General features: G+C 40.2%; 1 protein-coding gene across 2 annotated transcripts in view; it reads left to right on the top strand.

Annotated features, from left to right (window-relative positions):
• Nucleotides 1-23339, top strand: part of GLT1D1 (glycosyltransferase 1 domain containing 1) — a 90754-nt gene that overhangs the window by 30930 nt on the left and 36485 nt on the right. For both annotated transcript variants that reach the window (XM_077835091.1, XM_077835090.1), the window contains exons 7-8: nucleotides 16342-16437; nucleotides 22445-22494. In XM_077835091.1, the coding sequence (XP_077691217.1) occupies nucleotides 16342-16437; nucleotides 22445-22494 (146 nt within the window). The remainder of the gene's footprint in view (nucleotides 1-16341; nucleotides 16438-22444; nucleotides 22495-23339) is intronic.

Here is a 23339-nt window from a genome sequence, read left to right as displayed (position 1 = left end):
CTCATGACCAAAGCACAGATATCTGAGCATGCTTGTGATACACAGGAATGTGATGGAGGCCAGTATGACTTTCACAGAAGAGATGGGTAGGGAATCTGTAACAGCAGTTCAAACTTTCACGATCTTACCCCCACAGTGAGCCTAATTCTTGACCTGGAGAGGTCAGATATCATTCAGTATTTGTGCCTATAGGCTATATGGCCTCACTGTGAAGACTCAACAAGAATGGTAAGCATGCTTGGACTTCTGGACAGGCAGGTTGCCACTAAACTATCTGGGAACCTCTTTATGGTGCCAATTGTATATTTCAGTCTGGGCTGAAACTTGGTTTCAAAGCAGGAGACAATTTAGGAAAAGAAAAGATTGTTTTATTAATAAATTAATAAATCTTTTAAATAGGCAGTTAGGGTATGAACCAGCTTCTACTGAAAGCAATGGGAGTTTTGTCATTTATTTCAATGAGACCCCCTAGCACCTGACCTAGAGTTCATAGAAATCAAGAATATTCTCTGCATGTTGTTAGAGTTGGTTGAAAAAATTCAGACAACTTTTTTTTTGTTGGAATTAACTGAGTTGTCAAAATCTTTTCTGGGATTGATTCGTTTTCTATGAACTTTACATGGATCCCAGGCTGACAGCAAGAGTCTGGTCAGTTTCACAGCTGCTATTGAGTGATCTGCAGCTCTGAAACTGACATTTATGTTAATTTCAGTCAGCATCTACAGCTGGATGAGTATATTTCCAGAGGAACATATTTGTTTCTAAAACAAAATATTGCAGGATTTCAACTTTGCTAAATTTTGAGAGTTATCAGTTTTTGTCCTGATTTGGGATGGAAAGTTTTCCAGACTCTCAAAAATTTTCCTGGGATGGGAAAACTGACTTCCTGCCCGTCTCTAATTATTGTTATTAAATATTTAATCAGGTCCCCAGTGTGCTGGGCACCACACAAACATAGAAACATAGTTCCTGGCCTGAAGGACTTACAGTCCAACAGAGAAATGCCAGGGGAAGGGAAAACAACATACAAGCAGATGTGTGCCAGACACAGCATAATAAATTTTAAAAGGATTTTTGAATTGCCTATTGGTTAAAATGCCCATTTAATTAATTTATAATTAATATGCCTATTGTGCATTTAACCCCTGGAGCACAACTCCTTTGAGTACGTCATTTGAATAGTAAGTATAAATACTTTAAAAGTTATAGTTCATGTAGCTTGAATATTGGAAAGTTGATTTTTTTTTCCCCTCTCAAATTGAAACACAAATTGTTTTCTGGGCTGAGAGCACCTTTGCCATTTGTCAGCCAAGAACAACAACAACAACAAAATCTCACCGACTTACTTATCTGAATACAAATAAATATATACATAGAAGCAGACTAGACTCAGCAAAGGGTTTGCCTAATTTTTGTGGCATGGGGGAGTCAGGAATGCAGAGTCAGTTGTGGAAACTGAGGGTTTATAGCTTTGTTATTTCCCCCCCAATAACCTGGCAGTCAACAGCCATCCCATGTTCGGGGGACTCTTCTAAATTTTTTAAGCTCAGATCAAATACATACACTAGCATTATATGAAAATTGAGAAGGGGTTTCTACCTTATAGCTATAAGAAAAGGAGTACTTGTGGTACCTTAGAGACACGGCTGCTACTCTGAAACTTATAGCTATAGTTGGTCATAATCCACTACGCAATGAGTAGTGATAAATAAAGCTCTCCGCCTTTTTACCCCAGTCTTCCTAAAAGCCTGCAGAAAGAGTATGTCCAAAAGACAAGTTAGGGCCAGATCCTCTGCTGATGTAAACTAGAGTAGCTCCATTGACTTCAACGGCTCCGTGCCACTTTAAATTGAAAGTTGAAGGGGCCAGAACTAATCTGCTATAAAGGGTCTCTATTTCTGAACTGCCATAGGCGAGGGGAGCTAAATCTATGGTGCTTGACCGGAAGAGACACAAAAGAAGCAGGCACCGAGGTATCCAGTGGACAGAAAAACTCAAGAGTTACAATAGCCTGACTGGTTGCACTGAGATTCATAGATTTCAATGATCACTGTGATCATCTGGTCTGACATCCTGCATAACACATGCCATACAATCTTGCATTTTGAGCCCAATAACTTCTGAAACATATATGCAGCACATTCTACTTCATGTAATGACCGTGGGGGAAATGCAGGTGTCTGGATCATTCCTTGCTATGTGCAATATGTCTGCCATGTGAACTAGTGAATTGTACCTGCGGAGCAAGCTTATGAGTCCCAGCACTGTTACACTGAGTTCCTACCTCAACCTGTAAGTAAAAGCGAGCTCTTCTAAACTTTCCCTTGTCATGGCACATCTGGGGGAAGGGCTAATTTCAAAAAACCATCTAACCTTAACACGTTGATTGTTAAGGCTCCTTTTCCCAACAAGAAAAATTTTCAGGCATTTTACCCTGGAAATTTTTTTTGTTGCATTGTATTCATCAATCTGATCTTCAACAGTACAGCTGTTTCTTCCTTTGTTACAAATGAATCCACACTATTCAATTGCTTTATCATGTCAGTAAGTGTGTGTCATTATTCAGAACCCATGTCCAATTTTAAATTGAGCATTGTGAGGTTATTTTGTTCTCAGTAAATCATAGCACACCAGCACAGCGCCAGTAGGATTAATAATTTTCAGAAGTATAACGATTTGTCACTTGCCTAGGATAGCCCCAGCATTGATTGGATCCTGTATCTCACTATTCTGTGATTAAAGGAACAGCTGGGTCGGAGGGTGCGAGGGAGGAGAAGATTCCCCATAAATGCATTTTGTCTGATATATTAAAGGCAGTTTTATCCTAACGTACTCTAATGCAAACGTGCAAAATAATTCATAATTCACAGACAAAAGCAAACAGTGACTGTGACTTCCATGCCTGCTAAGTAATAACTTGAAAAGTGACAAAATTATTCAGTGTGTATTGGTTTTATGACCAAGTTTCTCATCTCGTTTGTCTTATCATCAGTCCTGCTCCTATTTTGGTCTACTGAGATGGGCTGTAGTTCTCATCAACACTTTCCCCCATACCCCAGCAACATTGTAGCATTTAGAACATCTTCCATTGTAGCAGGTCAGGTCTGGTTGTTTATCCCTAATTCCATGCTTGCTGGAGAATAACAAACAAAGGGAACAGAAGGGGTGCTTCTCATGGAGTTTGCAATTTCTAGATCCAGTCTCATACATTCAGATTTATGTAATCTAGTAGCAGTTAGTGGCAAGTCTTAGAAAATATAGCAGTGATGATATTTTCCTGGAAAGTAGTGCCATTTTGATTCAGTTAAAGCATATAGTTGCTCAATGCAGTGCACTTTAACCAGATCATCTACTATTTATGTGATTCTGTGACTGCCCAATCTCATTCATCTTATGAAATTTACTCTCTTTTGACTTCTGTCATGTATTCACTGTTACTTCTATCCCGTCTCTAAAGGGGATTAATAGTTTTTTCTCCAAAACCCGCTCCAAATATTTTTAGAAGTGTTCTCTATCTTATGTGCCCAACTCAAGTCAGCCAGTACCTAGCCCTACAATTCCAACTGAAGTCACTGGGAGCCATAAATGCTAAGCAGCCATGAAAATTAGGCCATATAGTGCCAAGTAAGTGTCATAAAATCAGTGGACCCTTTTGAAAACTTGGGTTTTTTCCTAATTGTATACGCCCCACTTACATAGTCCAACTTGGTTTTGAGTTCCACAACCATAGTGATGCCTGATACTCATGCTGTATAGAACCTTATCCCACAAATAGTCTGATTGAAAACAGCGGGACTGTAGATGGAGTGAGGTACAAGTAGACACAGTATGAATAAGGGTGGCAGAATATGGCCTGGATCAATTACAGTGGGTGCTAAAACCAGCCTTCCCTCACCTCTCAAAATGTGGGAGGCATGCAGGCAAAATCCAAGGAAAGCAGGCTGCCTAGCAGATTTCAATGAATGGTGGATATAAATGACAGTGGCCTAATGTAAGGAAGGCGTTTTTAATTTTTGTAATAATTTTTGTGGGTACAATGCAAGAATGGTATAAAATCATGGAATCTGTATTTTAACTCATTAGGCTTCAATGCAATGATCAAGGGACTGACGGTAATGCTTGGTTAGAGATAGTGTACCTAAGCTCCCAGCGACAATAGTTTCACCAACTGGAGACTTTGAAGCATTTTATTGGATAAATCTGCAAAGAGGGAACTTTTGGAATTAATTAGGGTTTTATTTGTCGTCAACTTTGCAGTCTTTTCCGCATAATGAAAAGACAGACTGCAGACTTCAAAAGACAAACCAAAAATCATGGCCACCCCTAGATTTAAACTTAGACTCCAACAAGACAGTTATCCTGGAAGCAAATTTCTAAGAGAGAAACTTTTCCTGTTGATGCTTAGTAACTATCCAAATCACATCAGTCATGTCACCAGTTTGAGATGTCCATCTGTGGACCTAAAACAATTTAGATAGTGTAGACTCCACTGAAAATTTGTCAATAGAAAACAACAACACAACCTACGTCAACGTGAAAACCCAGATTTGTGTCCTCTGCTCAAGGATGGCATATAGCTGCTTAAGGTAGGGACTGGTCCAATGCCCATTTAAGTTGATGGAAAGACTTCCATTGATTTCAGTGAGCATTCGATTAGGTTCCTAAGATCCAAATAAGGGCACTGTGGTTCAGAAGGGTAGATTACTGTACTGCACTTTGTTAGTTATGAGTTGAGAAAGATTGATTAGATTTCAATCCTATTCTGGCAGGAAAGTGAACCAATATTAGACACTCCAGGAAGGTCCCATGATCTCTTAGGATCAGGTGTCACTGTAGAATAAAACAACCAACATCAGACATAGTCTTGGTATTTAATTTCCCTTTGCTAGGGCAATTTCTGAAGATGCTTTGCTATGGAGCAAGATTGAAAATGTTACGTGACCTATTGTGGCATAGATGGGATTGCACAGATGCATTGTGTTTTCCTAAAACTATGGAGAAAGAGACAAGGTTAGTGCAATGTTAAGGAAGACCAGATGGTGAAAGTCTCTGTAGAAATCCAAGGGACTTCAGCAAGCAATGGTCATAACACAAGCCAGTCAGGTATTTCCCTCTCAGTCACTATCTAGCCAATGATCAAAACATAGTTCTTAGGTATGTTCCTAGTAACTGGACATTTTGAGGGCTATTATGAACTCTTGAATTACACCAATGAGCAGTTACTCACCATAGTGTTCCCATTTGAGTGAATAGGATTATTGGAGTGAGTTACTACTCAGTGTGAGATCCTTTTAACCTGGCTTAAAATTTGCTAGTAGGGTAGGAAGCCAGGCCTATACTAAAAAATTCAGTCCTATTCACACTAACATTGTGAAGTCTGATTGTTGAATCTTTGGGGGAAAATATCTCAGATTGTTTTTTTGTTCACGTGCAATGAAAACCATACTGCCATGTCTATTACTGATAACATCTAGAAATTGTAGAAGCCATATGATGCTACATTTCCTGCAATCTAATTTTTCCAGATAAGGTCCTTATCCTGTGAGGTGTTGAGTACTTCAGTGGAATCAATGGAAGTTGAGAGTGTGCAGCACCTAGGAAGATTAGGGCTCTGAGAGTGCAAATGCCCTCTAGTGATAAATTTATGATAAACTACATTTAGTTTCTTCAGTTACAATGGAGTCTGTCCCCTATATCCTCCCCCTTATTTCATTTCAAGGGAAAGGATTACTTTGTAGATTAAGGTCCTAATTATGACAAGCATTTAATCATTTTTTAAAGTTATTCATACACTTATTCTTAAGTGTGTTGCTGAATGGGGACCTAATTGTACAAATGATGGACCTAATTCTGTTCTCGATGAAATCAATGGCTTCCAGATCAGCAAACAATAAGGTAGAATTGAAAAACTGGATTGGATTATGGGAACTGCCATGTAATGCTACTGTAGTAAACAAAATGGGGAATTTGGCGGGGCTGAACAGCTAAAGATATTTAAAATCATGAAAGGGTTGAATTTTGAGAGTCAGAGACAATATTTAAAAAAAAAAACTGTGTTGAAGACCTAATGCTTCAAAACTCTTAGTTATGAGAACGCAAAAGAAATTAGATGATTTATTGTGACACTTCCAACATGTGGATGAAGAGATGAATGTAAAGGACAAAGCAGAGTTAGAAGACTTACTGAGCATATCAAAGATATATTCCAGTGGTGGACAAAGTCATCCAAGATTCAAACTCTGGAAGATAAAATAACCATCTCAGACAGAGTCTGAAATCTCAGCAAGAAACCTACAGATTTTCTTTTGTAGGGGAGCAGTTAATACTTTGAAATGCGTAGAAGACAGTTGCGGGTTGACGACGCACCGCTGCAGCAGCGCCTCCTGCTGGTTGTCCAGGGAATTAGCTCTTTTCAGCCAGGAGCGCCCTCTGCCAGTCGGTGTCTTGCCTGCTGCTCGCCCCGGATCCTGGTGCCTTTCTAGATTAGGGTTCTGCCCCCTGGCAGTACCCCCTCAGTCTGGGTCTCCCCTCTCAGGGGAACCCCCAATCCCCTATCCCTCCCTTGCCTCAGTGGCTACGGTCAGACATAGTCTAGCCCCTGCTCCCTGGGGCAGACTGCAGTCTGTACCACTCATCATCGGAAAGGGGGGTCGGACCAGCTGCCTCTGTCTAGGTCTGGGCTGCTCCTCTGCAGCCTTAGTATCCTTTTGTGGGCCTTTACCTCGGCCTGCAGCCTGGGGCTCTGCTCGGCTGGAGCTCCCCAGCTCCCTCTGTCCTTCCCCAGCACTGCTCTGCCTTAGGTACCCTCCTCAGCTTCCCAGACAGTCAGGTCCTTGTCTCTTCATGTAGCAAGACAGAGCGTCTCTCCTTCTGGCCCACTGCCCTCTTATAAGGGCCAGCTGGGCCCTAATTACATAGGCTATAGCTGGGGCTGTTTTCCGCCCTCTCCCAGGGATGTTTTAAGCCCTTTAAGGCATGGCGGGGGGACCACCCCGCCACAAAGAAAAATGAACAATTTTTCATGAGAGATAAAAGACTTGGTACGGTTCAAAGTGAACAGAAAGGAGGATTCGAGAGGGAATTTAACCTCACTCTCCAGTCATAACTTAGACATAGTTTCTGAACAAAAGAGGAGTCAGGTGGATAAGCCTAAATAATGTGGACCTGGTATGGTGATCTAAAAGTCTCTGGAATACAAGTGAAAATCAAGTTCAAGTCAGGAATTTAAAAAAATTAACCCTGAAGACTTTGCCCTTGACCCAGCATTCATAAGGGCAATCTTGTTTGTAGACAGGGTGTGCTTATGTGTAACCTCGTGTTCTAAGTTATTTAAATGCACAAATAAAATCAATATACCTGATATTAAAAATAAATTTGACCTCTAATATGTATTATTTTCAAATCTTAAACTATAAAAGGCAAAACAAATGTTAAAGGTTTGTATTTTTTCTGGATTTAAAAAAAAAAAAATCCTGTCCAAAACAAGCACTTTGAATGAAAATCATCGAAAGTTTGGTTTTCCCCCTTTGGAAACTTGTGAATACATTTTATGAAAACAGCCATTAAAACCTCAAATAAGAAAAATGTCTGTATTTGAACAAACAGTGAGAAACTAGGTCACTTGAGATAAGATATTCTCAAACTGCATCCTTACCTCCAGCAAGTCCGAGTTTGATATCACACAGATGCCTGCGGCTCTTCAGTAAGATTTATAAGAACAATTTTTTACTATTTATCTGAGATTGCTCTATCAATTTTTTTTCTTGATTGTTCATATTGGGAGGGTGTTAAATAAATTTGCTATTTTAAAGTCCTGTTAAGTGATGGTGGCTGTATTTTACTCTTGCCTTTATCATAAAAATAATGTATTCTGGAATACTTCAGAAATTATTCCTGAGATGCTGCTTAGTTTGTTTCTCTGTTATACTCTTGACACCCAAGACATGGATATTCTCAAGGCCCCATATATATAGTGCCATGCTATATCTCAATTCTGAAGTAGAGTCCCCTGGTTTTTGCAGTCTAATATATATTCTTTATTTAATCTTTTTATATATAAGCTTTGGCAACATCTTCCCCAGTTTCTATGACCCTCACATTCCTGCTGCAGGGAGGAAAGGACTGGAGGATTTATGTAGCAGTGGATTCTCCAGCACCTAGGATTTAGCGCCACTTAAATAGTTGGTACTAACCAAATGTCTCCCTCAAACAGAATATACATAGTCTTTCCCAATTAAGTATCAGTCATTGTCATTTACTACCATCAAGCTAAATATATATTAAATATAAAAGTATTAATTTTAAACCTGTCCATTTAATGGCCGAGAAAGGTTTGAAAGCCCTGGAGCCTGAAGTTATTTCCCCACTAGCATGTTTCAAACCTAGAGGCACTACTACCAAGTGTGAGAAGGTTATTCTGTCACCAAGTCCATTGCAGTTCTGCAAAACCTGTTAGTAATGGTGCCAGGTAAAGTGATGGTATTTGCAATGTTGACACCTATCCACTAAGAACTGGAGTGAGAACACAGTACTTACAGAGCACTGAACAGCCATCACATGGTAATACCATTTGAGCACTGTCTGCCTTGGCTGGATTTGAATAAGGCAGGGGTTCTCAAATTTCATTGCATCGCAACCCCCTTCTGACAACAAAAATTACTTCATGACCCCAGGAGGGGGGACTGAAGCCTGAGCTTGCCCGAGCCCTAAATGGCGGGGAGGGGCGCAAAGCTGAAGCCCAAGCCCTGCCACCCCAGGCAGGGAGGCCAAAGCTGGAGGCCAAGGGGTTTAGCCCCAGTGGCAGGGAGGGAGGCAGGGGCAAAGCCGAAGCCCAAGGGCTTTGGTGCCAGGCGGTGAGGCTCAGGCTTCGGCCCTGAGCCTCAGCAAGTCTAATGCCAGCCCTGGTGATCCCATTAAAATGGAGTTGCGACCCACTTTGGGGTTCCAACCCACAGTTTGAAACCACTGGAATAAGGGACTTAAAGGAAAATTCAGAATCCCAGGATTTAGGAAGCCATTTCTTCATAATTGGTTCTTAAAAGACCATCTATTATTTACTCGGTTTTAGTTTAAAAAGCTGCTCTGACCTTTTGGAAAACTTTGTAAAACATTTTATTTTAGGGACACAGGAACAAGTCTACTTGTACAGCATAAATAAAGATCAAAGGAAGCAAAATATTAAGGACATCTACACAAATACAGGGGCAGAGATTCTCAGAAAGAATTCACCTGTTTCTGCCTTCTTATTCTCCACCTAAAGTCATAATTCTTTGCTAGTGACATTCCAGTTTGCTTGCTGTGAAAGTGACTGATGTGACAACGATAGGATTATGATTTCAGATGAGGAACAAACTGTAGGAGCAGAATCAACAAAGATCTTGTTTTCATGCAGAAGTGTTATATAAGCAGGGCAATATCTAAGCAAAATGTTTTCCGCAAGCTGCACCTGATCTTGAGAAGCTTTTTGTACTTTCATTGTGCCTTTCAGCTGAGGGGTTCAAAGCACTTTACCAACATTATTTGGTGAAGCCTCATAGCATCCCTTGAAGTATAATATCCATTTTACAGATAGGTAAACACAGGCAGTTTGCAATTGAGTGACTTGCCCTAGATCAGGTGAGTCAAGAACACAGCCAGGCATAGAATACTGGAGTCCCAATTCCTAGTCCCCTGTTATAGCTACTAGACAACATTTCTTGGGCCAAATTCTCTGCTAATGTGACTCCAGTGAAGTCAGTGGAGTTACACTGTAGAAAATTTGACCTCCTCTTTATAGTGCAATTATACTCTGAAATATCACTGTAAAAGTGACAGTATGGCAGTTTTTTAATAGCCTGCTAATGGCTATCAAGTTTCTTCGATTTACAAGTTTGCTTTGCAAAATCAAGCTGGTATGTGCAATACAGATTTTGCGGGTCAAATCTGTGCTCAGTTACACATCTGAAATGGAGAGTGGAATTTGGCCCAGCAATAGCTGGGACTTTGTTTTTTTTTTTTCTATTTATGATCCATGAGCCAGAACACAATACAGCTCATTGTCCCAAAGCATTAACTCAGTAGCACTAGCAGAAGTAAAACATTAAAAAAGTAAAACATTATTTTTGTGACTAATGCAAGAAGAATACATCAAAGGGCCAGATCTGTTGAAAGTGTTGTTTTTGCATATTCACTTTTCAGAGTAGGCTGTCACTTGGCATTAAAATTGTATTACAGATTAGGGAAAGCTTCTTGGAAGCGCAATGCTACAGCAGAAAGTGAAGCTCCCACTTAAGCTAAAAACAAAAACCAGGTGCCTCCTTTCAGACATCAATTTCCACATAGCTGTTATGGCTGGAGCACCTAAAAAGCCAGCGTTGCACTTACTGTATTAATGTGCTCCCCATATTAGGGCTCTTGAGTATTTTGTGAGGTTAAATCAAGAGTGAGAATGTTGAAATGACTGCTTTCTTGTATAGATAGCTATAGTTTGCTTTTCACAGCAGGGGCTCCAAGAAGTCTTGAAAAAGCACCCAGGAGGTGAAAATCTGATGGTAGCATTATCTTGATGTGAAAATTTAATCATCTTCAGTGAATAAATAGAAAGCCAACTAGACACACAGGTGTTGCTTAAGTCTGACTGTAAGCAGACCAAGAGTGGAATAGACTACAGGCAGTGGGGATTGGCAGTGATGCTCCTGTGAAGCAATCTTCTCAGGAATGTTTTTTGATATGTCCCTAAGAGGATTAAGTTGGTGAAAGTCTGGTCATAAAAATGAATTGGGCAATGACTAAGATCTACTGCATATAATAAAATAAAATTGTACAACTGATTCTTGCCTCACTAAATTGAATTGTAGTAGCAGGTAATTCCTTCCCCAGATAGCTCCTTTCTGACATTTTTAGGAACATAGGAATTGCCATACGGGATCAAACCCATGGTCCATTTAATTTAGTGTTATGTCTCTGAGAGTGGATATTAGGAGAGGTTTCCGAGGAAGGTGCAAGAAATCCCATAATGGACTATTAGGAAGGGATTTTCCTGTCTAAGGGAGTTAGGCACCCAGTTCCCATTAAAATCCTAACTCCGTTACGCCCCACTGAAAAATATCACAGCCTTATGACATAACCTGCCCATAAGAAAAGCTGATGGTGAATGTTTGTCCAAATACAATCAGTGGAGATTATACAGGTTTTCAGTAATGTGTCCTACAGAACTCTAGGATGACGTGTAGAAAGTGCACAGGTACATATGTGATACCATGGTATAGATGTGGCTCTTCGAAGGGTAGCTTTAAATACTGAAAGGATGAAGAAAATCTGTTACAAAATAATGCTATTACCACTTAGCATTTACAGATGACCCAAGCCACAGAGCTGCAGAGTAGTGTGGCCTGGGGGCTAAAGCATTACGCTGGGGCTTAGGAGACCCAGGTTCTATTCCTGGCCCTGCCACTAGCCTGCTAGATGGCCTCAGGCAAGTCACTTCGTCTCTCTATGTCAGTGTTTCTTGCATGTGGCCACCAGGGGCTTTTCTTGTTGCCACAGCCTTCTGGGCTGAGGGCGGGGAGAATATAGCGGTCCCTGTTGTTCCCGGATGCACTGCCTTGGTGTTGATTGCTGGGGACGCCAGCAGGAGTTGGACCCTGCCCCCCTCTGGAGACACCTGGGGTACAATGGTGGAGGAGAAGGCAGCCAGTGAATTCCCCACCTTCCCAGAGGCAGTGGGGCTCAGGCTTTGGGCTTCAGCGGTGGGGTGGCGGGGCGGCAGACTCTGGCCTGGGGCTTCAGGCTCCAGGCTGGGCTCTGGCTGTGCAGCGGCAGGGCACAGGCTCCAGCTACGGGGCTTCTGGCTCCAGCCCCCCTCAACTGCCTCCCCTGACCCCCCCCATCCAGGGCTGAGTAAGTTTGCTGTGAAAAGTGATACTTGTATGTTTGTTAATATTGCTTTTCACAACAGACTTACTAGCTAGCAACAAATAAATTACGATCATTTGGACATGTATATGGGCGTATTTATTTGTTTTTCCTAAAGCTAATTAAGCATTTTAGGAAAAAGGGTGAGAGCGGCCACAAGCAAGAGTTGGTGGCCGCACTCTGAGGCCACCAAAAAATTTGTCCTAAGAACCCCTGCTCTGTGTTATCCCCATTTTACATGGATTTACATGGATCAAAGCGCTCTGAGATCTACTGATGAAAAGCACTCTATTATTATTTATCTTGTGAGTTGAGGTTGCCCAGAACCTACCACAAGGGTGCTCAGCACCTTCCAGGTTTGGACCCACAGTGCTTTTCATCTTCAAACTGCTTTACAAACATTACTTACACAAATAAATAAAAAAGGATAATGCAGAAAGAAAGATGCTAAGAGCTAGGAAGAAACAAGTACAAGGATATTAGATTTTATTAAGGCCACATTTTATGTTAAACCCAAGGATCGTCATAACTTTTATGATGGACTCTATACTCACAGTAACTGAGATCTGGATACTCATTGCAGTATGACTGAAGTTTTAATGCCAACCTGATGTTCCAATCCACAGCAGCCAAAGAAGTTAAAAAAGTATCAGAAGGTGGAGAGAGCTTAATTTAAATCAAGTATCTGTGCCCTACATGTAATTAAAATTCAGGCAGAGTTTTGCTATGGTACTTACAGTCTGACCCGTTTTCTAGCAATTTGCTTTGTGGAAGTTTAGATGATGACTCAAAACGAGCCTTGGTTCTTCTGAAAGCATAACGCCCTAATGGGGTATCACAGCAGACCAAAGAACCCTTTTAGCCCAAACACAGTGTGAATTATTCTCAGTCCAATAAACAGCATCATTATCTACCTTGTCTGCTGCAGCCGCTCTGTGACAGCTAAAATGATTCAAATTAAATCAAAATGATTCAATAGCGAATGCTGTGAAAATGAGCATTTAAATCCCCAAGTTAGATTTTAATTTTAAATGCAATATCACTTGAATATGTCATGAACCACCGATCGTTTGACATTTTCAAAATGAAAGTTCAGTTCAGATCTTATGCTAGTTTTACACCAGCATAACTCCATTGACTGCAGGGGAGTTATTCATGATTTGCTCCTTTTTAAGTGAGATTAAAATAAACCACTACTTAAAGGTAGCATTCAGTGAAAATGGAAAAACATGAATATGGGATAAATCTAAATAAAGTGGCTTCATTCCATTTCCTGTCGCCTTCTAGAATTACAGGCTTTTTGGGAAAGCAGAAAGTGTAAGGAGGGGAGCCAGTGTGACAAAGAATAAAACAAGATTGTCCCTGTTTCAATAACCTATGATTCTTAACTACTGTTGATGCTTTATGTTACAAGGGAACCAGTAGATATATACAAGCTATTCCAGAAAGAAAAGATGGCCTTGTGGTTCAGTACACTGGACCAGAACATTTGCGTTCAATTCCTGACTTTCTCACAGACATGTATGTGGCCTGGGGCAAGTCACTTAAATATTTCCCCATCTGTAAGATGGGATAATAATACTTCCCTGCCTCACAGGAATAGTGGGAGGATAAATTCCTTGATGTCTGTGTAGTGATGAGACAATATGCGAGCCAAATCAATTGACAGTCAGAAATAAGCAAATGTATACCAAGCCAATCTTGTTCGGTCTTTTAGGGTCAGTTTAGCAATTCAGTAAAATTAGCTGGACGTAACGCTGAGGTTTTGTTTTACCGAGAAAGTTTTAGAGGCTTGTTTCCCTTCAATAAAGGTACATGATGCTTCATAGAAGAGGTTAGAAATGATTTAAACTCTTTTTGATTTATCATGTCTTGTCTCCGTTTTTGTTATTTTCTTCTTTCTACTTTTGAGATCACTTGACTTAAAACAGGATCCTTTTTTTCTCTGACAAGTCTATTTGCTGCATCTGTTTATCTCCACCCCCTGAAGTGTGTGTGGATTTTTTCAGTCATCCATGAAAGAGCAGCAGCTCTTTAATAAAATTAAAACACTCAAATGTGGGCAGAGATGACCTCATAAATAAAGCACTTGATGAAATGGTTTACCGCTGTAAAGTTTTGTGACAATTAGGTATATTGGCTATCCTTGCCACCTGCTCAATACACGTGTGCATGGAAGGGCAATGAATTGATCTGCTTTGTACAGTGTTCAGCCAGGAAATGGAAACTACCACCCCCTAAGAATTGATTAAGTGATGTTTCTGGTATGAACATGCATTCAGCAGTTTGTGGATTATATTAAATTACGGCGAACTTGATAGCGAACTCGATTATACGCTTGATCCAAGCACATCACATGGTGACCCATCCCTAGAATTACATTCTGAGTGTAACTGTGCTGTTGCAGAACCAGGCAACTGCAATCTCATACATTAGCTTGTTGATTTTTAAACTATATTCTAACAAGAGTCGATGGAATTTTATGATTCTCATCTGTGTGTTTCCAGCAGCATTTAAGCTGTGTGCTTTTTTTTTTTACATTGAGATTTTTAGATTATTTTTAATTTGCATTTCTTATCCACAACGTATCAACTGCTAATTCAAGTGCAATTTGAGGGGATTTGTCTTGACAGATTCATTTTAACAGAAAGATATACAATACATAGTGAAGGGCATAGTTCATTATCTTCAAAAGGTTTTCTTGTCGGTGTGTTACAAAGGAAATTTGAGATTAAAATAAATGCTTTGCAGTCATTTAAATTCTGGTTAAATATTCTGTGACAGCTTGGGTGTTTAAAGGATAGATACCACTTTGGAAACTGAAGCAATAGTAAGATTTTGCTCTTATTATGAAATTCCTTTCGTATGAAGACCTCGCATCTCTTTATAAACATGAAGAGCTTCACATCTCACAACCCTCTTGAAATGGGGCCATGTTCTTGCCTAAATACATATTATCTCTATGTTTCTGATTGGGGAAACTTAGGCACAGAGGATTTGTATAATTTGCCCCCTCTCTTACAAGGTTGGCAATAGAACCTTTGGTTACCAGTTGCTTTTGCTAAACACTAGGCATTACTGCCTGTCTATCAAAATAGATTTTGAATATAGTTCATATGATTATACACTATCAAGTTCTCCATTCTATCCCACTGGTAATATCAACCCTAACTGACTAGATCTTCCTTTCTAGGGACAGATGAATTATTCATTTCCATAAGTGTCATTTTAAATGAGACCAACATGCTAAATTTTTCATCAATGTACTAAAGTTGTCTTGACAGCATAGGCTGGTATGTAACTGCTACATCACTTAGGGTATGCGTATGGAGACTATACCGCCACACTACATCGCCTGGATAAACCCAGAGTGTAGACGGAGGAAAACCACCTCCCCGAATGATAGTAGCTACAGCAACAAAAGTATTCTTCTGTCCACACAGATGTATCAACAGTAGGGTTTAAGTTAGGTCAGAGGCATGGATTTTTCACACCCTTGACTGATGTAGCGATGTTGACCTGACTTATAAAGGTAGAGCAGACCTATAATATTTTAGACTGTAAAATATTGCTTGTTGCTCCACTGAAACTATTTCTAGAGTATAAACAGTATAAATATTTATTCCTTGTAATCTAGAGACTCTTAATGTAAGACTGCCGTGCTGAATGTGTATGACTGTAAAAGTAACTAATTGGATACCCTGTTATACTCAATACCACCTGGGAAGAAGTGGAGTCTGCCTTGGCTAAGAGATTTTGGACAACTGTAGATACTTGCTTTTGACAAATGTAGACTTGCAGTATCGGAGGTTTAGAGCATTACATCGCATAACAGCAAAGTGATATCTTTTTCATTCCCTACAGGCTAAGAAGAACAAATACAATACAAATACAAATGCAACCTTGCACCCAATGAGTTGTACATAATTTGCATTATTGTAGGCATTTGCTTGGCTTTATCATTTAGAATTTATCATTACATTAATAAAATATGCAGCCCAGTTGACTGACTACTGGACTAGGAGCCAGACACTCTGGATACTAATCCCAGCTCTGGCACAGATTCCCTTTAAGCAAGAAATTTAACCTCTGCGCCAGTTTTTCCATCCATAAAAAGAGTAATGTTTCATCAAGCTGCTGGAAAGTGACTGCAGTGGGCTTTGCATTAGGCGCTTAATGCTGAGGAAATGCATAGAGATAGATAGTTTTTAGCATTGGGGTAGGGTTTTCAAAAGCTCTCAGTAGTGACCTTACTGCTCCCACAGAAATTAACTCCCATTTACTTCAATGGGAATAGTTAGTTCGATGCTGGGCGCTTTTGAAAAATGTCACCCTATTTGTATTCCTAGGATTACTGCACAAGTTGCATGCTCACTCATGAAGCAATTGTTGTGAAGATACTTTACTGTTCTAACTGCATTCAGTATTTTTGAAAATATTGTGTTACAGGGATTTCTCAAGACACAGAAAATGTACGCCTGTTTCTTTTGATATGTGGACTTAGAAGAGTCAAGGACCCTCTTTATTTAGTGGATGTATTTTCAGGTACATGCCCCGCTGTTTAAATATCTCTGCATTTTCACTGGGTTTGTTTTTTTCCTCCAAACACCATTCAGATAAATTTCGTGGTGTTGATGACTTTACTATGTTGTGTTTTTCTCTGCAGAATACTTCATGATATATTTATGTTTTTAAAAAGTGTTCCTATAAACATTGATCTGTTGAACACATTATTTCTGTATTGTGTCTTTTCCTGCCTGCTGGGAATAACATAGCATTGCAATCAAAGAGAAATATTTGATGCTTTTGCTTGTTGAGGGAGTAATTATTTTGCTGCTAGCATGCAATATTCATAGTAGACGAAAGAAGAGTTCACCTATTTCAAATAATGTTTTGGCTTATTGTGTCATGGTTATTACATATGTTTGCAGGTGTAGTAAGGAATACTGTTAAGTTACAGGAAAAATGTTCACATGTTTTTAGGGCAAAGCACCAATCTAAATTGAGGTTTCTTCACAATAGCATGTGAGATGCTCTTACAATGCTAGAAAGGGTGGCAAACAAACATATTTCATTCACTTGGACTCCTGTATCAAGTTCAGCTGTGACAAAAAGTTTCCATTGAGTTCCAAAGTTAGGGCCCGTTGACATCAATTCCCATGAGCAGGACTCAGATTTCTCATCTCCCACAGCCCTGCCTTTGCTGTTCATAAAACATTAGCAGAACACAGTGAGAAGTAAAGCAAGGCCGTCTTTCTAGGAACTGTGTTTTAAACAAGATGCTCATCAGTATCTCCTTTATTTTCTTCCTGCTTTTATAGGGTTTTTATCTGTGATATGGGTTATTAGTGGGAGTAGTAATAGTATCAAACTACCTAGAAGTCCCACTCACGGACCAGGACCCCATTGTGCAAACACAGATCACAAAGACAGTTCCTGCCCCAAGGAGCTTGCAATGTAGGTATCTGACAAAAGACAACAGTTGGATATTGACAGGCAGAAAGGGAAGTACAAAGAAAACAATGAGACAGCATCTATCAGCGTGATAAGCAGCGGTATCATTGTACTGACTGTTACCAAGTTTTTTATAGGAATCAGAGAAAAGGAGGATAATGAGTTAGTTTTGCAGATGTTTATCAAGCGCTCCACTCAGGTGCAAGGGGCAGCATGGGAGAAAGCATGAAGGTGCTTGTTTGAAAATGTAACAAGTGGAAATATTAACATTTCAGTGGTGGATGAGATGAGAGGTAGGATGGGGATTTTGTGAAGGGCCTTGAAAGTGAAGATAAGTAGCAAGATAAGAGAACGGAGAGCCACTGGAGGGATTTAAAGAAAGAGGTGACATGGTCAAAGTGATGGACTCGGAAAATGATCTTTGCAGCAGCATTCTGAATGGAGACGAGTGAGGCAAGAATGCATTTGTCAAGGACAGACAAGAGTTCCAGTAATTAAATTGCAAGATGACAAGAGCCTTAGCTATGTGTTTGGAAAGGACGTGTTTTACAGATGTTATGCAGAAAGAATAGGAAAGATTTAAACATAACCTGGATGTGAGGACTTAGGGGGAGGTTCACGTCAAAGATGACACCAAGGTTACAGCTTTAGTAAGAAGGCTGGTGGTGTTGTCCACAGTGATCAAGAACAGAGGTAGCAGGGAGGGTAGATTAGAAGCTCTGTTTTAGCCGCGTTAAGACTGAGCTGAGGGTAGAGATCCCCAAAGAGATATTAGAGAGACAGGCCAAGATTTTAGTTTGGACAGGAGAACACAGGTCTGGAGTAGAGAGGTAGACCTGTGAGTCATCAGAATAGAGATGGTAGTGGAATGTGTTTGTGAAGATGAGATTACCCAGAGATAAGGTGTAGAGGGAGAAGAAGAGAAGGAGACCAAGGGCAGAACCATGTGGAATGCCCACTGAAAGTTGTAAGGGGGCTGGGAAATGAGGAGGATCTTCTGAAGGAGTGTTTAGAGAGGTAGGAGGAGAACCAGGAGAGGACAGAGTCATGGAAAGCAAGGAAGGACAAGAATTCAAGAAGAGCATGATGGATGGTGTTCGTGGCAGCTGACAAGTTAAGGATGATGGGGATGGAGTACTCGTTCTAAACTTTGGCTAAGAAGATGTTATTCTTTGCAAAAGCAGTGTGTGTGGAATGCAGGAAGTGGAAGATTGCAGAGGGTCTAGGATGGAACTGGAGAGAGGAACTCCCGTGATTGTAAAGTGTGTGTTCAATGAGCTTAGAGAAGAAAGGGAGAGAAGAACTGGAGCGGTAGCTGGAGAGGCAAGTGGCATTGGGTGGGTTTAAGATGACAGAGACTAAAGCATGCTTGTGTTGTGAGAGGAAAGAGCCAGAGGAGAGTGAAAGGTTAAAGAGAAGGGAGGGGATGTGAGTGGGCATGAAGGAATTCAGGAGATAGGATGGGGTCACTGCAGCAAGTGGAGGGCTTAGAGTAGGACAGCTGTATCTGTGGCAGGGGAGGAGGAGGAGAGAACTGTAAGAGAATAAAGTCGGGACTGATGGGGGAAGGTCAGATTGTATTTTGTCAGTTTTCTCATGACAAGAAATCAGTAAGATCCAGTGCAGAGAGAGCAGTGGTTGCAGGAGGAAGGGAGGGTTTGAGGAATAAGTCAAAGGTGATAAAAAGGCAGCTGGGATTGTGGGTTTGGATTCAGTTAAAATGGGAGGAGTAAAATTATTTAGCTAGGAATATGGCAGAACTGAAGGAGAGAAAAATTTGCAGTGGAGGAAGTCAACCTGATCATAGGATTTCCACCAGAGATGCTCTGCAATGCAAGAGCAGGAGCAAAAAGAAGTGGATGCTGAGGTTGAGCCAGGGCTCTGACTTCTACAGATGTCTGCTACTTTTTTTGACATCTCAATCGCTTTTTCAAACTGGCGTTATTAGTATCACGAACCTGTCTCTGTTCTCCATTAGAGAATCAGGTAATTGTCTAAACTGAAACTTTACTTTTATGCTTTGTTACATTCTACTCTGTTTCACTTTGTTGTTGAACTGAAGCACTGATGCCTTTCATAGGTTATATTCCTTTTTTGGAGTACTCCATGTCTGAGATTACTGGAATCGTAAATCAGTTCACTGACCCAAGATAATGAGATGCACTAGCTGAAATATCAGTTTATTGAACGGTTGCTCCATGTGAGTAATCATAGAACAGAAACAACTCCCCAAACTCTGTGTCAGAATACACTCAATTCAGTATAAAATCTGTCCAGTATCCCCTGCGAGTAGACTTTTCTTGTATTCATCATCAGATTTCTGTAAAACCACTTCCTCATTATTTTCCACCCACAAAGAATGGGCAAGGGCACTGGATATTTTTTATTTTTTTTGAGAGAGAGATAGAGATTCATCAGGTTTGTATATGAGACAAGTGAGAAGTAGTAAGGGTTTCTTTCCATCAACTCATCGTAGCTATACTTAATACAGCCTCAGTACAAAGAGATGGACTACAGGGCCTCTTAGGTTCTTCCAGGTCCTGCATTTCTGTGATTTTATCATTTCTCAACTTCAGAACAAGATTAAACTTTAAAATTGAACTAAAAATGATGAACTAAAAAGATGAATAACTAACTTGAATTTTAACTTATTTTGTACATTGGAAAAGTATGTTTTTTTAAATGCAGAGCAAAAGTTTTTTAAAGTCCTTTCTAATTGGAAAATTGATTTACAATTATTCCATATTCAATTATGATTATTACAATATCATAATTCACACAGTGCTTACCATATATATAAGACAAAATCCCTGCACTGAGAACAGGATTGGGGTCTAAAATAGATATAATGTGGAAAGTAATTGACAACGGATCAGCTTCGGAGGGAGGTGATGAGAGTAGTAAAAATTATTATTTGTAATGTTTATATCCCTTGTGTCTTTTTTGTTCCCAGTATTTCTTTTTGGTACATTTCACATCAGGATGTATAAAGTCCAACACCGATAAGAAGGTTCATGTGAGGTACAACCAAGATAAGGCAGGTCTGAAAATTGATAAACCAATTAAAAAGCAATATATTTGATAATTATATAAAAAACAGATCACACCAGCCAATGAGATTCACTAAGTTACTCTCAAAGTTCTAAGCTTTGTCTGAACTAGGAAAATAGACCACTTTTGAAAAGGTCGGCTAAAACATTTTAAAACAGGTTTTAAAGGATAGACAAAGTTTGACACAGAATCATAGAATATCAGGGTTGGAAGGGACCTCAGGAGGTCATCTAGTCTAATCCCCTGCTCAAAGCAGGACCAATCCCCAACTAAATCACCCCAGCCAGGGCTTTCTCAAGCCTAATTGTAAAAATCTCAAAGGAAAGAGATTCCACCACCTCCCTAGGTAACACATTCCAGTGCTTCACCACCCTCCTAGTGAAAAAGTTTTTCCTAATATCCAAGCTAAATCTCCCCCACTGCAACTTGAGACCATTTCTCCTTGTTCTGTCATCTGGTACCACTGAGAACAGTCTAGATCCATCCTTTTTGGAACCCCCTTTCAGGTAGTTGAAAGCAGCTATCAAATCCCCCCTCATTCTTCTCTTCTGCAGACTAAACAATCCCAGTTCCCTCAGCCTCTCCTCATAAGTCATGTGTTCCAGTCCCCAAATATTTTTTGTTGCCCTCCGCTGGACGCTTTCCAATTTTTCCACATCCTTCTTGAAGTGTGGGGCCCAAAACTGGACACAGTACTCCAGATGAGGCCTCACCAATGTTGATCTTAAAAGGAAGTTGTTAGCAGACTGTGGATGAATCTGCAGGGAAGCCTGATGTATTTTAAAACACAACTTATTTGTCTAGTTTAGTATCAGAGGGGTAGCCTTGTTAGTCTGGGTCTGTAAAAGTGGCAAAGAGTCCTGTAGCACCTTATAGACTAACAGACATATTGGAGCATAAGCTTTTGTGGGTGAATACCCACTTCGTCAGATGCATGTAGTGGAAATTCCCAGAGGCAGGTATAAATGTGCAAGCAAGAATCTTTATACCTGCCTCTGGGAATTTATACCTGCCTCTGGGAATTTCCGCTACATGCAGCCGAAGAAGTGGGTATTCACCCACGAAAGCTTATGCTCCAATATGTCTGTTAGTCTATAAGGTGCCACAGGACTCTCTGCCGCTTTCCCTAGTTTAGACATACCACATACCCTTTGGAGTTGATTAGATCATCCATATCAAAGCTAGTCATACCTTTTACTAGGTGTTCATTTTTGAAAGACCCACATACAAAGCAAACTGCATGCTTCTCAATTTAGCTGTGTCAGAAGCGTGAATGAACGAGTTTCTTCTGCCAGGATTTGAACTGTGGCTGCAGGGAGTCCAGGCATTCTAAATCTTAGCCCCCTACAGGTCTTAGACCACTATTCTGTTGATCCTATTATGCAAACCCTTACTATGCTGTGGAGGGCTTATTACCATGTGTAGTCTGTTAAAGTCAAGTAAGTGTTCACATGAGTGGGCCCTATTTTGGCAATGGAATCATTGAAGAGCAGCATTCTTTGCAGATTCTAGAGTTACAAACACTATACAACTTTAATGACTTTGCAGTTATTCTTTCCCACCACGGGTAACAACAAAACATTGCATTTCCGCAGCATTTCTTGGGTGTCACATGCAGGTGCTCGTAGTAAGAATAAGTCCTGGTCATTTAGGCAGAACAAGAGTCCAAACCACCTTGATTAAGTAACCCCATTCACCAGCATCATTTATAACGCTTCACTGTTAAAATTATTCTAAAATAATACCTCAGGTTAATCACAAAAAATAACACTTGAATCATAACAGAGTGAGTGAAAGAAAAATAAACACTAACTTCAATAATGTTAATGAATCAAATATTGTGTGTGAATGTTGGAGGTGAAAATCTGATCTACTTTCCATATTTAAACACTATCACTAATATTATTGTCCAAATTCTACCTGTCTTCGTCATGCAAGTGCTCCCGTTGTTCTCAAGGGAGGAGGACTTGGCCCAGTGTCTGTATGTGATTGTAAGAATATTAAGCATAATTTGTTAATATTTAAAAAATTTACTATTGCGTTTTAGAGTGGCACAGAAGAGAGCCCCATATCCACCTTGTTATAATTGGACCTGCAGTAAGTTGGGTTTTTTTGTTTGCTTGTTTTAATTTATGTTTATTCACACAGATTATTTTAGTGGACAAATGAGATATTTTTGACACTTGTTTGCAAATGGAAACTGAGTTAATAGTGTTTGAACTTTTACAAAGACTCCAAGTACACCACCAAATTATTGCCCTGGCTGTTCAGAAGACGTTCTGAGCTGTGGAAGTCAATCAGATTCTAATTTTCCAATATCCAAAGCTCCCAGTGGTTCAATAGGATCTGATGATTTCCTGATAGCCTGAGGTAGAGAGCTACATTTAGAAGGGAGTCTAAGGATCTGCTTCCCATGAAGTTAAATGACAAAAGTGTGGCTTCATTCAGTGGGAGCAGGGCAGTCCTAAGTTATTTGTAATATGGTAGCACTTAGCAGTCCCAGTTAGGATTGGGGCCCCACAGTGCTAAACATTACATAGGTATATGGAGAGACTGGTCCTTGCCCCGAAGAGCTTACAGTCTAACTAAGGGGAAGTCAGAGTTGGTGTAAGGATCTCCAATCTGTATGTTCACCAATTTAGATGCCTAGAGTGAGACTCAGACCCACTTACTACCTTGTAACTTACACCTTTTACTTCCTGGCCCATGACATCTGAATTTCGCTCACTGAGTGTAAGGATTCTAAGCTGGTCTATCTCACGGGCCTAAAGGCAAGAAATGAGCAGTATGGCAAGTGTACGTTTTACCTTTCACCTTCATCCAGCTCCTTGGCATACAAATTCTACCTATTTATAGTCTGATCCATTGATTTTTTTCCATTGACTTCAGTGGGCTTTGACTCAGGACCCTTTGACTAGCCAGCAATTCTAATTTAGACTTTA

This window comes from Eretmochelys imbricata, chromosome 15, assembly GCF_965152235.1.
Source record: "Eretmochelys imbricata isolate rEreImb1 chromosome 15, rEreImb1.hap1, whole genome shotgun sequence".
Taxonomy (NCBI): domain Eukaryota; kingdom Metazoa; phylum Chordata; order Testudines; family Cheloniidae; genus Eretmochelys; species Eretmochelys imbricata.
Note: the sequence above shows the minus strand (reverse complement) of the source record. Positions and strands in the feature narration are given on the sequence as shown.